General features: G+C 53.8%; 1 protein-coding gene across 2 annotated transcripts in view; it reads left to right on the top strand.

The window, feature by feature from the left end:
• The first annotated feature begins 446 nt into the window (after positions 1–446).
• MPPED1 (metallophosphoesterase domain containing 1) overlaps positions 447–13,966 on the top strand; it is a 72,043-nt gene continuing 58,523 nt past the window's right edge. Inside the window, exons 1-2 of one of the 2 annotated variants that reach the window (XM_081060481.1) lie at positions 447–591; positions 11,881–12,203. In XM_081060481.1, the coding sequence (XP_080916607.1) occupies positions 11,980–12,203 (224 nt within the window). In that variant the 5' untranslated portion in view covers positions 447–591; positions 11,881–11,979. Of the gene's footprint in view, positions 592–4,962; positions 5,321–11,880; positions 12,204–13,966 lie in introns of those variants that run through there. The other variant, XM_081060482.1, reaches the window with a different exon arrangement.

Below are 13,966 nucleotides of genomic sequence, written 5' to 3'. Positions count from 1 at the left end.
CCCCGCCCCGCCCACCGCGCCCACCCCACGCGCGGCCACGCGCGGCCGGGCCCCGGGCTGGGGGCGGGCGGACAGGGGCCGGGAGCGGCGAGCGGCGCCGGCCGTTTTCCGCAGCGCGGGCCCTGCTCCTCCTCCCCCCAGCCCGGCCGCTCCCGCGCTCCTTCCCCGGGCGGCGAGATGCGGGCACCGGGCCCGCGCGGGGGCCGAGGGCCGAGGCCTGGCCTGCGTGGCGGGGGCCCCCGGCGGGCGGCCGCGCGGGGCCGGGGACCGAGGGCGAGAGCGCGCCCCTCCCGGCGCCCGGCAGAGGGGAGGCGGGGAGGGAGGGGGCAGGGAGGCGGGCGGGGGGGTCCGGGCGGCTCGGAGCCGCGCGGCGGGCGGGCTGGCGGGCAAAGGCGGGGCGGCAGGGAGCCCCCCGCCCCCCGAAGGAGGAGTCTGGCTCCCACTTGCTGCCTCGGACGCGCGGCGCGGCGGCCGCCGCCGGAGGAGCCCCCGCCCCTGCGCGCCTCCCTCGCGGGCGCCGGGCCCCTGCCTCCCTCCGCGCGCGCTGCTGCTCACGGCCGCCGCGGCCGCCGAAGAGGAGCCCGGGGCCAGGTAGGGCCGGGGGCGAGCCGGGCGCGGGCCGGGCGGCGGGCGCGGGGCGGCGGGGGCGCGGCCGGGACCCTCTCCAGCAGCGCGGGGACGCCCGCGGCGCTTCGCAGGGACGCCCGCAAAGTTACTTTGGCTGCCTGTGGCGGGGGCGGGCGCCCGGGGTGGGCACCCCCACTGCCCGGCCGGCCGAGCGGTGCCGCCGGGAGGGGCCGCGGCCGGGGCGCTGGACTCCGACGGGGGCCGAGGGGTCAGCGAAACTTTTCCCGGTGTCTCCAGTCACTGCTGCCTGGCGGCGGAGCCGCGGGTGGGAGAAGCGACCGGTGCGGTGCGAGTGCTGGGGACGGTTGTAACAATAGCAGCCCGTGGTCGGTGAGAGCCTACTGTGCGTAGCGAGGCCCCCGCTGGCACTTGGGGACAAGGGAGGGGGGCTGATACGCTGTGGTGGTCACTTTTGCCGGGCGTTGCTGCGAACTCCATCGCCATCCATCTGTCCACTCATTGCACAGGTATTATCGCTGTCTGCTGTGTGCACGGCCCAGGGATCCAGTGGCTGAGCAGAGAGGTCCCAGCCCTCACAGGCAATATTTCATGGAATGCCGGTGCTAAGGAGCAGCTCTGTCTCTTGTGTGTTTATTCTGGGACTTGTTATATGAGAGTGAATTCATGCACAGTCTCCCTCTGCCGTGGTGGAGACAGAGAACCCATGTGTCCAGGCATCCGTGGCAGACCATGGCTTGGGGTCCTAGACTCACCTCCTCCCCCCACCCCCCTCCCAGCCCCTCTCCACTGTGCTGGGTGGCCTGAGGTGGCATCCGGAGGTCCCATACTGGAACTGGACCCCGGTGTCTCCAGCTGACCTCTCTGGGATGTCTGTCCCCCAGTGCTGGGTCAGACCCTCTCACAGTTCCCTTCCAGGAGCTTGGTTGCCTCGCCCTCCCCGTTACCAAGGCCCCTGTTGAATGGCCCAGAGGAGAGCTTGTTAAGTGGCAAACAATTATGAAATTAAACCAGGAACAAAAGTGGGCTGGCTAGTGAGTGGTTGAGCGGGCTGGCTCTGCAGGACTTGAATGGTGCTGGGAGACTAGTTAGCAGGGGTTAGCCATGCTGGGGGCTCAGGCAAACACTTCCATCGTCAAGACCCTGACTAGTCTTTGCAAAAAAAAAAAATTAAAAAATTAAACCAACTTCATGAATAATTTGTCACATGGGCTGAAATGCTTTGGGGGACATCAGGGAGGCCACTGGCTGACTGCCACATCCTAGTTGGAAGGCAGGTCTTGGTCCATGGGAGCCAACGAACTGGGAGACCATTTGGGGAGGGGTGGTGGGTTTGGCCGGGCAGGCTTCTGGGGGTGGAGAATGGTCCTGGGCTTCAGAGCCAGCTGGTGGCCATCAGAGGCATTCTGGAGCCAGGCACGGTATATGGGGGGACCACCGTGTGACAGCCGTGCATAATAAACTGCTTCACGACGCCTGGCGCTCCCTGCAAATTGGCTTTCCGAGTGGCAGCCCCACAACACTTGTAAAGTCTTTTTTCTCAAGATGAGCTTCTGTGAAATGGTTACATCTATTTGAGTGCTCACTCGATGGAGGTACATTAATTGGCTGATGGCTAGTCAAAAGGCGATAATGCCGTCACAGAGGTGTGATCATGTATTCGCAAGTGCTTCAGCGTGGGGCTGCCTTCCTATTTGTTTCTAGGCCCCAGGAATTTCGGAAGACCTGGATTGAACTGGAGCCCTGTCATGCCCACGTGGGCAGGCTCAGAGTGTCCCCCACATGTGGGTGTATATCTCGGATGTAACTGCTGTGTGAGCCCTTAGAATCACTTGCCTCCCCTCCACCCCAACCAATGCCCTGTGGGCTGTGATTGTGGACAGATAGACCAGATCTAAATTTAGGTAAAAGACAGGGGTTTGGGGGTCTTTCTACTAGAGCCCAAATGTCAGGAATGCAGAGACGACATATAGAATAACCATTCAAGAAAAGCCTGCTTTAAAACAAATTTCCCAGTCCGTCCACAAGACTATTAACTCTTCATCCGATGAAAGTAATTTAAGTTCATTTGTTTTCCCTTGAACTTGCTAGATTGCCTTGCAGGCAGCGATGGCCGCCCCTGGGCTCACCTCACACAGGACACATCTCTCTGCACTTGTCTGAGGAATTAAGAATGGTAGCAGGATTTCACTGAAGGGGAGCACTCAAGGAGAAAAATCAGCATCCTGGGTGCGGGTTCCAGGCTAGCAGGAAAAAGAAAACCCTCCCCAAAGTACAGTCGTCTTTTAATCTATCAAAATGACTTCATTTTTCCAGTTTTGGGCCTGTGAACCGATCATGAATAGCGGGGACAGAGGAAATTAATCGACCAGGCAAAGACTTTTAACAAGTAAATATTATGCACAGAAAAACATGCAATTAGTGGAGGTTAGTTAATGCCTTTCAAGTTGTGGCGAGCTGTAGCTCAGGGTGGAATTTCTGCGTTATCCCTGAATTGTCTGTCAAAATCTTTAATGTGACAATGTGACATGTCTCTCCCATCGCCCCTCCCTCGCTAGGAACAGAAAAAGGGTCTTTTCAAGCATCCCCCCTCCCATTCTTCTTCTCCCTGAGATCTCTCTGTTCAGCAATTGGTACCTTTGCCTGCACCTCTGGAGTGAGGGCCGCCGGGGAAAGGGCCCCCCCCAGGTGCAGGAGCCCGGGAATAGGTCCTTGGGCTCGCTCTGTCATCACATGGTATCTCAGATGAAGGGCCAGGCTTTTAGTGGGGTCTTCCTTCTGGCCAAACCCCTCGCCCTCTAGGATCAGACGTGCCAAACACTGGTGGAGGGCAGGGAGAAGATGGGGTGAGGGGAGTGTTTCATGCAGCACCATCCCCTATGTTTAGACTATGTTGGGACACTCTGAGCTCCTTTCCCTGTAGCCGTGGTTCCTGGGGCGTGGACGTCCCCATGCAAAGAGACCACCCCCGCTGCCACCTTCTCCAGACTGCCACTGGAATGGTTTGACTTGGGGCTGAAGAAGTGAAAAAAAAAAAAAAAAAGGAAAAAGCAGAAGCAACCCCAAGGGAAAGAAAAGAAGACAGGCCTCCTTTTTGGGGGTGGTGTTAAAGGGAAGGTATAAATAGTTCCTTGGTTAATTTGATTCACTGGGGCTGTCCCGGGAGACCTGGCCATTCTGCTGCCAAAACAAACGTTTTACCTTATATTGACTTTTTTTCCCCCTAATGAGACAAGACTTAGTTATGCTTTATTTCCATTCAAAATAACTCTGGCCGACGAGGGCAGCCCAATCTCATGAAAAACAATCTTAAATTGAGATGATATGTTTTAATTTTGAACTCAGAGAGTGACTTGAGGGTTCTTTGGTCTCTCCATGCCTTTCTGTGAATGACTCTTTGGGGGTTTTCTTGGATGGGAACTTGGCCAGCTTGATGTGAGAACCTGGTCATACATCATAAATAGAAGCAGCTTCAATAAAAAAAAGTCTCCCCACGGGTTGATGGTGATATGTGGAGTTCAGAACCAAGGATTGAGTAGGAGCCTCTCTTCGCCACCAGCTCCACACCTGGGAGTACGCTTCTACTGCACGTCTTCACGTTTCCATCCCTCCCTTCCAAGAAGGATTGAGGCTCAGCGTTAATGCATATGAAAAGACTTTTGGCATCACCCGTGCTAATTTCATCACTTTAAGGAGAAAATGATGCCTGCTTTCAATTTTCAACACACCCGTCATTTCTCCTTCATTTCACTCCTTAGCATTTTCCCACAGTACTGCAGCCTGCAAGGCTGCAAAATATATTTATTGTATCGGCTCCCTGAGAAGTGTCAGCCTTGCCTGCATCCTGCCTTCCCCTTCACAACGAAGTGTGTTGCCGTGTTCACAGAACAGGCACACCCTCCCTCCCCCACCCGAGGCTCCTCACACAAAGCGGGTGGGTGTGTGTGGGGGGTGTGGAGAATGGAGTTTTGCTTTTGTGAGTTTGTCATTCAGACACATTAGTTAATTGATCATACTTGGGAGGTTTGATCTTTAATTGCGAATTCCCGCACAATCACAAAAAAAACACACTTAAACTGATCATAAAAATGGCAACACCCCAGTCTCAGACTTAAGTGTAGAATTACCATAGTGCCGATTTGATTATGCTTTGGTGACATCTGTTTAATAGATTTCCATGAGAACTGTAAATCCACATTCACTTTCTTTGCAAATTGTATTTGAACGCTGAGCCACCAAGAGCCATGTATGTCCCAAAGCCCCATAAATGTCGAGTGTGCCCTGACATGTATGTGGAATGCTGATTTGTACACGTTTCCTTCTTATTTCCTTTTGTATGTGGGCACGTCTGTGTGTGTTTGAAACGGATCTGAGCAGCTTCCGATTTCGACTCCACAGATCCGTGGGTCTCCATGTGATTTATGTCAAAAACTGGGACCTAGCATTTTGCTGAAGAAAAATCAGTCTCTTCACTATTATTTATGGGATTGCTGATCTGCTAGATGGATAGAGAAAGCACCGAGAATTATAATAATTTATGGAGCAGAGCACTGGTTTGCAAACACATTTCTCAGCCCGGGCTCTCTGGGTTTCTTGGCGTCTTGGGCCTCGCTGGGCGCTGTGAGAAGGGAGCATATTCAGAATTTGAAGACCAGCCCCGGTGAACTGACTGCTTTCCTATCTCAAATTAAAGGAATAAGTGAGCAGCTATTTGTGGCAGACAGGACATGATCCAGTAAGTAGCACTCTTCATCAATCTGAAATAAAAGTACATAATTGGAAAATGAAGCAGCCGCCGCTGCTTCGGCGGGTGGGGGACAGGAATTAGAAAGTGTAATTTAAACTCATGTAGTCATAATTCAAAAGGGGCCCAGCTAAAAGGTTTTTAAGTGGTAAATGCTTTAAAGTCACTCATGGTTGATTCGTTTTCAAGGAATATGGGCTAATTTTCTCAATATGTGTTGATTTCTTCCTCGACTTAGCTCAACTCCTTCGGCTGGGCTGGTAATCCCATCCGCGGGCCAGGATTTTCCTTCCTTGGACACCCACGGTTGATAAAAGAGGTCAGACATTTTGGGGACATAGCGGGATTGGCTCTGATTTCCCCCCCCCACTGGGCTATTTGTTCTTTTTCCTTTCCTTTGAATTCCTGTGTTTATTTTTTATCCTTTATGACATTTCCAACTATTGACTGCATATTTTCAGGCATGAGCAAAAGAAGGAAAAAAAATACAATTTAAAGGTGATTTTTGAGCTCCTGTGGAAGCATAGTTTGTGAAAGAATTGTTGCCAACCCCCCACACCTTGGTACTTTTCTGTTAAATATTATTTCTCCTGCATTTGCCTGGGGAGGACTACCTAAGAGGTGTCAGGGTGGTTTTCTTGTGACATTCGGCCACTTTGCAACTAAGTTATCAACCAAAGCCTCAGTGAGCAGTGCTTTCTGCGGAGCCGGCTTTCTCTGCACCCGCTGGAGACAGTCCCCTGCAGGCTGGGCTGGCCAGTTGATGGTTAAGGGAAGAGAGGAGTAGGAGCAAAGATGGGTTGTAATTCTGGAGGAAGCTTTCGAGTGTTTGGCTCCCTCAGGACCCTGCAGCGGGGAAGGATGGTGGGGCAGGCGTTTCTATGGGACTTCTCTTGTGTAATAGGCCAGTCGTCCCCGTGTTGTCATGGATTGCCATCTGAGTGTCAGACAAGACAGTCATGGCTTCAGATGTGCCAATGACGGAAAGAGAAACATGGACGCCTTCTCTTTCTGGGGGCTGGCCTTCACAGCCTCAAGCTGGCTTTGATTCTGGTGACTTTTACCCTTTGTGACATTTCCAAGTATCGTAATGGGGACACTTTTGAGAGCTAGAGAGGATGCTGGGAAGAATGACTGACAGGGGACAGCAGGTGTGAGCTGCCTGGGCCCACCCGGCTCTGAGGAGCCCGTGTGGGGTGGAAGTGGCTGCCGTGAGCCTCAGGGCGGAGGAAATCTACTTTGATCTGCTGATCAGCAGCCCCTGGCACCACACATGCCCCTTGATTTTGTTCACGTATCTGTTGGACCGATGTGGGCTGCTGGGATGACCCAAAGTCTCCTTTGCAAAAACCCACCTGCTGTTAAGATGCTCTGTGTAAGCCATGGCCCTTCTCAGTCTCTCCTTTCTGAGCCTTTGGCACCTGCTGGCTGGCCTCATAGTTTGGTGGGGGCCTTCTTGAGGGCCCAGAGACCCCCTCCCCCTCCACATAACAGCGTTCCAGAGCTGCTCTGTTGATTGATTTGGCTGCTCCCGCTGGGCCCCGAGCCCTTGGAGGGTCAGTTTCACATCTGAGTCACTTAGGTCCTAGAACAGGGCTTGCCTCGGAGTGGATGTTTCAGGGCTGACCGGTGCCCTCAGGTGCCCCGGGTAAGGGGAGGCGAAGAGCTTGCCTAGGAAAACTAGTCAAGGGCTGATGGTACCGTATGTATCCAACCACAGCACCCTCAGGAGTAAAACAACGGTGACTCACCCAGGAATGGGGTGGGAGGGAGAGGGCTGGGAGCCCGGACTTCCCGCAGGGAGGAGGGGGTCCTTGCTGCTTTGAAAATCTCTGCTCAATTCTTGGAAGTTCCCTACAGAGCGCCTGGGTTTCATCCGAACTTTCTAATGACAGCGGAATAGCCATTTAGTGAGTACCTCCTGTGTGCTGGGCCCTCGGCCATCTGCTTTTGTAGGTACCATGTCCTGTGATCCTCTCAATGGCTCTGGCAGGGAGATTTTTAGTATCTACGTATTTACTGTTAAAAAACCGGGATTGAGGATGTGAGAGTTGCTTTTGAATCTGGGCTGTGAGACTCGAGGGCCTGGGCAGTTTCTCGCTCTTGCTCATTCATTCGTTCACGTGTTGTTCTATCCATTGGTTTCTCACTCAGCTCAGACATAGGAGGAGACTCTGTGCTGGGAACTTTGGTGAGAGAAGCCCTGGGGAGGTGTGGGCAGAAGTGTCTGACCCAGCCGGGGGGGGTGGGGGTTGGGGGAGATGTCCCTGAGGTCCCCGAGCTGGGAAAGAGATGTGTGTGCTCAGAGGTACAGGTGGTTCACAGAGCCTGCTGGGTGGAGGGAACAGTGTGTGTGAAGGCTCAGAGGCAGGGCTCCTTGGAAACCCCTAGTGGTGAGTTTGGTCTGAGTGCTGAGAGGGAGGCTGGGGGCTGGGTCTCCTGAGCTGATCTAAGGAGCTGGGGCTTTACCTGAGGGCAGCAGGATACCCCTGAGGAGATTCAGTGTGTGAGAGGGAATGGTTGATCAGAAGTGTGTTTTAGGACATTTGTTCTGGAAGCTGGGGTGGTGCTGGCCTTGGCAATGCAGCAGCAGGAGGCCAGACAAGGTTTCTGGGGCTACCGAGAGCAGCGGGGCCTGGAGCTGGCCTCTCCCTAGATGTGCGCTGTCCAGACAGTTGGCGCCTCATAGCTCCCGAGCTCCGTGATGTGGTTCTTCTTCCTGAGCCTGGTGTGATGGGACTCCTGGCACCTGAGGACCAGCGAGACTGCCTTTGAGGGGAAAACGGGAAGAGAAACCACCTAGTGAAACGATAAGACTTGAAAAGCGAGTCCTAAAAAGTGGAGGGAATTTTTCAGCAAGCATTTTTCAACACGGAAATTAAAGAATTTCTCAGCCCTCTCCATCTGGGCTGATTGGGATCTTTATGGAGGGGCAGGCACAAGGTTCACTTCGTCCCCTTGTTACCCAGTGAGGACGTGGGAGCACAGAGAGGTTAAGTGACTTGCCCAGCATCGCACAGCTAAGCAGCACGAGACTGAGTTCGAACCCCACTTCCCTTGACCTCAAAGTCCAGGCTCTTCTCCACTGCAGACACGTACCACTGGCCGCGAACAATAACAATAAAAGAAAGACCGTTTATTGATGTTTTGTCTGCCTTGGGGCCTTTGCACTTGTTATTCCTTCTGCCTTGGTCCTCTTCCCCCAGGTCTGGGCGTGGCTGGCTCCCTCTCAGTCTTTGCTTTTGAGGTGACGTCACTTCTTCAGACAAGCCTTTCTTGATCACCCAACTTAAAGTAACAATCCTCCTCTCCCCCCGTTGCTCGCCACTCCATCACCCTGCTCCACCTTCTTCCAGGCGCATATTCTTACTGAAAGTATCTTTTCTCTTCACTTAGGTTTTCTTTATTGCCGTCCCCCAGCCTCATCCAAGTTCCTTGAGGGCAGCGATCTGTTTGTTTTTTCATTGTTCTTTCTGGCCCCTGGAACAGTGACGGCCCTACATGCTGTGGTGAATATGTGTTGAATAAGTAAATGCATTAATTAGTTCATTCCACCCTCCTCTTCTAGTTTCATTTCCTTCCCACCCACTGGCGCAGAGGAGGCACCCGTGGCCCAGCCAGGATCTATGACTCGCTCAAGGTCACTCCGCTAGAGCGGCGATGGCGATGGAAGCCCCGATGCCCTCCCCAGTGGGCCCCAGGGCCCCTCCCGTTGTCCGCATGCTTTGCTATTTTGTGGACCAGGTGTAAATGCTTCCCGGCTACAAGCTGTTTGTTGGGGAATCGCTGCTCCCGCTCCGTGGATCTGCTGCGTTCTCCGCACGGTAGCTGATGATGCTGCTACAGCTCCATAAATATTAAATGGGTATTAAAAGAAGGCTCTGCTTCCCGGTTTCCCGGATTCCTCTGAGCAGGGCCCATTGCGAACCCCCTTTATGTAAAACGCAGCATTTCACTGTGAGCGCCTCCCGGGTGCTCGCCGCCTGCCTCTCTGGCGGAGTCCCCTGGTGCCGAGCGCTTCTCCCCGCTGCAGGCCGACCGGCATGTAGGCGCCTGCTTCCTGGGGCAGGGGTGGCTGGTGGCTCCTGGGACCCCCCCACTCCTGCCAAGGGCTGTCTGTGCCCAGCCTGGCCAGCCTCCTTGCAGGCTTATGGGGTGGCAAAAGGGGAGAGGGGTGATGACTCTTCAATCTGCAGCAGAGCCCTCTTGCCACCCACCCTCTGCCCACCTGTCCTGGCACCAGGGAAAGAAGCTGGCAAGACACGTACTCTGTCCATCCCTCCCCTCATCCCTCCATCCCTCCCTCCATGCCCCATCCCTCTTTCCCTCCTTCTATCCGTTCACTAATTCAGTATTTATGAAGTATCTGGGAGAGGCCCTGGCTGCTGATGATAATATAACAACGATCATAGCTAACATTTATTGGGCACTTACTGTGTGCTGGGCTCTGTGATAAGCAGTTTACAAGCACCTCCTCATTTAGTCTTCACGACTGCATGAGGTACAGTAGGTACTAGTCTTCTCTCCATGTTGTGGACGAGGAAACAGCATCTGGCTGGCTAAGCCACTTGCTCAGGGTCCACGAGCCATGGGTCCTCATCAGAAGATTTCAAGTAGGGACGTGATGTGGTCAGCTCACATTTGAGGGAGTTTGGACTCTCCGGGGCTCCTGGAGCCACAGATGTCCCCATCCCTGGGCAGCACCTGATCACAGCAGGCCTTCGATCCACAGGTATCTAACCGAACTGAATAGTGATTTTAACAGTAACAGTGAATACTAGCTGGGCACTTGGTACTTGCCAAGCCCTGTGCTCAGAATTTCTGTTCATTTAACTCTCACAGCTGCCCTGGGAGGTGGCATTCTGATTTTTAAACCCATTTTCCAGAAGAGGAAGCTGAGGCTCAGAGAGGGTAGGAAGTTGGCCCAAGGTCACACAGCAAGTCAGTGCAATGCTGGAGCTTCAAACCCTTGTCCAGATTTGGGCTGTTGGAGCCCTGGACCTCGGTGTCTGCTGCCCAGGCCTCTCCCGAGGTTACAGACAGGACACCTGATTCCTCCACCTCAGAAGCCTGTCACAGTGTCCGCTGGGGGAGCCCATACTCTTAGAAACAAGTGTGTCCTGGGGGTCAAAGCAGATTTGTTTTGCTGTTGTCTTCCCAAGTGGAGAGTGAGGGAACTGTGTTGTGAATCAGGATGAGTTTTGGGGGTGGGTCGGTGGGTGAGGAGAAGGAGATTGCTATTTATTGCACCTTGTATGGGCATGATTGTCGAGATTTTAAAAAAAATTAATAATCCATTTCTCCTTTGCGCGTAATTAAAATGTTCTCCAGTCTCTAATTTTTGTCATTTTCTTGATCTAATTTGTTTTCTGACTGTGTCGATTCTTCTTCCATGCACAAAGCAAAAGGAATTTTTCTTCGTTTGACGTGACTGGGATACGACCGTCCAGGATGGTTTAAATTATGCTATTTTCTCCTTGGTTAAGTGCAGTGCAAATGGAATCATTGGAGGGTCTTAATGACACAAAATGGGAACAAAACAAAACAAAACAAAAATCTTCAAGGCCTTTCTTATTTATGCGGTTTAAAGAAATAATTATGGAACAGAGTGACAAAAATAGATGGTCTTAGGAAGGAGGCGTTGGCCGGCGTGTCCAGTGTGTGAGTAGGTCGAGCAGGGTGGGCTGTGTTGCCCAGTTGGAATCAGTTACAGGGACATTTCAGTCCACTATCTACAAACACAAACCCCGCTCTGCAATGAAAGAAATTAAAAAAAGAAAAGAAAAGATAGCATCATAAGCTGTGATTCTAAGTGGATTCAAGCTTTGACAGAATTCCTGAGATCCTTATAAGGCATTAGGGCAGGTTTTTTTAAAGGTAGATTCCTGCCTCCTCCCCCTGCCTTCCCCACCCGGGCCACCCTCTGAGCTGAGCTGGTGGATGGCAGTCTGTCTGGGAAAATCCCTTCTCTGGGTGGGAGTTGCTAATGGGTATCTTTAGGCAAAATTGATGTTGAGGAAGGAATTTGTGCCTCTACCGTCTCCACCTGCTCAGGCTTGCAGGGATGTGTGGGTGTGGGGCCGTGTGGGAGTGGGTGTGTTTGGGGGTCTGAGGGGAGGGGAGGGGGTGGAGGCAAATCCTTCCTATTCCCTGGTTCCAAAAAGTGAAACTCACTTTACCTGTTTGCAGAATATCAGCCATTGTCCTGCCCCATCTCATGGTCACTCCATGGGCTCTAGAGGATTTTGTCGAAGGCCAAAAAAATAAAAAGTCTTAAGTATTTAAACATGTTGGCCCAGGAATGTATCTGTCCATAGCGTTGTGGGGTTTTTTTTTGTCCCCTCCCTCCTTTTCCATTTTTTTTTTTTTTTTTTACCAAAGTATATTCATCAAACTGCTGAGTTGGAAAGATTTGTAATGAGTTTTTGAGCTGTACGACTGTGTTTTTTTCTCCTCCCCCTCCCTCTCCCTCTTTGTAAATCTTCATCTGACATTAAATAAAGCAAATCCCAAACAGATAACTGTCGCCCGCTTCTGCTCCATCTCCTCAGTCTGTTCCCAGGTCTGGCGCGGGGCCGGGCGGCCGTGGTGGCAGTGGTGGCAGTGGTGGCAGTGGTGGCAGGAGATGCCCGGGTGGCCAGCGGAGGTCCATGTGGCGCACTAGGTGGGATCCCGGCATCCTGAAAGCAGAGGCCCTGGCCCTCCTGCCCTGCGGCCTGGGCATGGCATTCTCCCAGTCCCATGTGCTGGCCGCACGAAGGCACCAGCATAGCCGACTTCTCATCGAGGTGGACGAGTACAGCTCCAACCCCACCCAGGCCTTCACCTTCTACAACATCAACCAGGGCCGCTTCCAGCCACCGCATGTGCAGATGTAAGTGGGCGGCTCGCTGCGGGACCGCGGGGACACGAGGGGTGGGTGGTGACAGACGCCAGGTGGGCTCATGGAGCAGGGTGCCTCCTGGCTTCTGGGCCCAACTGGTTCGTGCTTGTTGATTGAAACAATTCTGGAAACCCGGGATCACCAAGGCTCCGAGTTGGAAGGGATGTGTGAGAAGTTGCAGAGTGATGGCCTGTGGGCCAACTCTGGCCCGGAGTCCTATTTCATTTGGCCTGGAGAATGTTTTACAAATATTTTAAAAGGAGGCAATTGCACATACAAATCTGGACTTCTGGCTTTGCTGGAGAAACCCAAAAGGTCTAGCAACCCCAGGCCCGCACGTCCTCATGATGACCTCTGGGGGGCTGAGTTCCAGCTGCTCCCTGTTGGTGTTTGGGTTGGAGACCCTGGATCTAATTCATGCTCCTCATTGTACGGATGGAGAGATTGAGCCCCAGAGAGGGGAAGGGACTTGCCACAGACCCCATAGCAGGTGGGGACCCTGGTCTTGGGCTGGCTGTCTTGCTTTCCGCCCTCCCTTCCCTTCTGTCCAGCCCCTCCCACCCCATGCTTCCATTGAAAAAGCAGAGATACTTTCCAAAAGGAATGGGGAGCTCTGCCACCTGCTCCTTGAGGCTGGTGGAAAATATTAAGGGAGCCCCAGAGGTGAGGCCATCGCAAGAGCACAGGCTTGGGACCCTGTGTGGCCCCTGTCTCCAACCTGGATTTTCTCTGAGGTCTGGAGAGGTGCAGGCAGCCCAGGGTGAAGGGGCTAAGTTCCTGGCCCTGTCCCAGTGGCTCCCTGCGTTTCTAGAAGACCCTCTTCCTCCTTCATCCCCACGCCGCAGGGAAACAGGCCCAGACAGATGGGTGACCCATGCAGGTGCACACAGCGGGTTAGCACCTGAGCCGGCCCAACACAGCCTGCTTCTCTCCACACTCAGTATACTTTTGCTGTGGACGAACATGCCTCCACCGGAGAGTTCAGACGTCTGTCTGCTGTGTCGTGGGATCCTGTTTCGGCTCCTTTGGGGTATCTCCGTGCTGGGTCTGGGTCACTGATGAGGCCCTGAGGAGGGGCAGACCCACAGCTCTCCATGACAGCACAGAGAGGTCAGCGCTGTGATGGGGGCGCTCCAAGGCTGAGGGGCCCAGGGCAGGCCCTCCTGACCACCAGGCTGGGTCAGAGGCCCCTGTGAGGGCACAGGATAGAGCACCACCTCCAGGGAGCAGCGGTAGGTGGGGTCCTAGCGGCTGTCCCTCTGGGGAGCCTAGAGAGTCTGGTGGATGGACCCCTTAGAGAAGCAGCCATAGGGGTTTCTAAGTGCCAGCCTCGAGGTGGGGCCAGCAGGTTGTTGCCGCTTGTTACTGTGTGGCTCCCTCAGGACCCGTTCTCTCCTGTAAAGGGTGGGCACAGAGACACTGTTCGTGGGAGAAAGGGCTCTGGAGGAGGTGGGCACCAGCCCTGGGGGTGGGTTTCAGCACTGGGACACGCTCTTCCCTATGGCACTCACTCCGGAAAATGCTCGTTTCCGTGGGGGCTGTGGGGCTGGCTGGTGTGGTCAGTAGTTGCCTACTTAATTCTCTGATAGATTTCTACTTGGCACACTGCCTCTCATTTCCAATTTGGGGCCAGATTGGTGGATTTGGGCAGGATTCAAGGCCCTGGGTCTCTGGCACGCTTATTCTTTAGTCTCTGGGACCTGGAGGCCTGGAAGGGCTACTGCAGGGAGGGAGGCCTTCCCGGGGCCAGATTT

This window comes from Rhinolophus hipposideros (assembly GCF_964194185.1).
Source record: "Rhinolophus hipposideros genome assembly, chromosome: 9".
In the NCBI taxonomy this organism is placed as follows: domain Eukaryota; kingdom Metazoa; phylum Chordata; class Mammalia; order Chiroptera; family Rhinolophidae; genus Rhinolophus; species Rhinolophus hipposideros.
The sequence above is the reverse complement of the archived record's forward strand: the minus strand, read 5'-3'. Positions and strand labels throughout refer to the sequence as shown.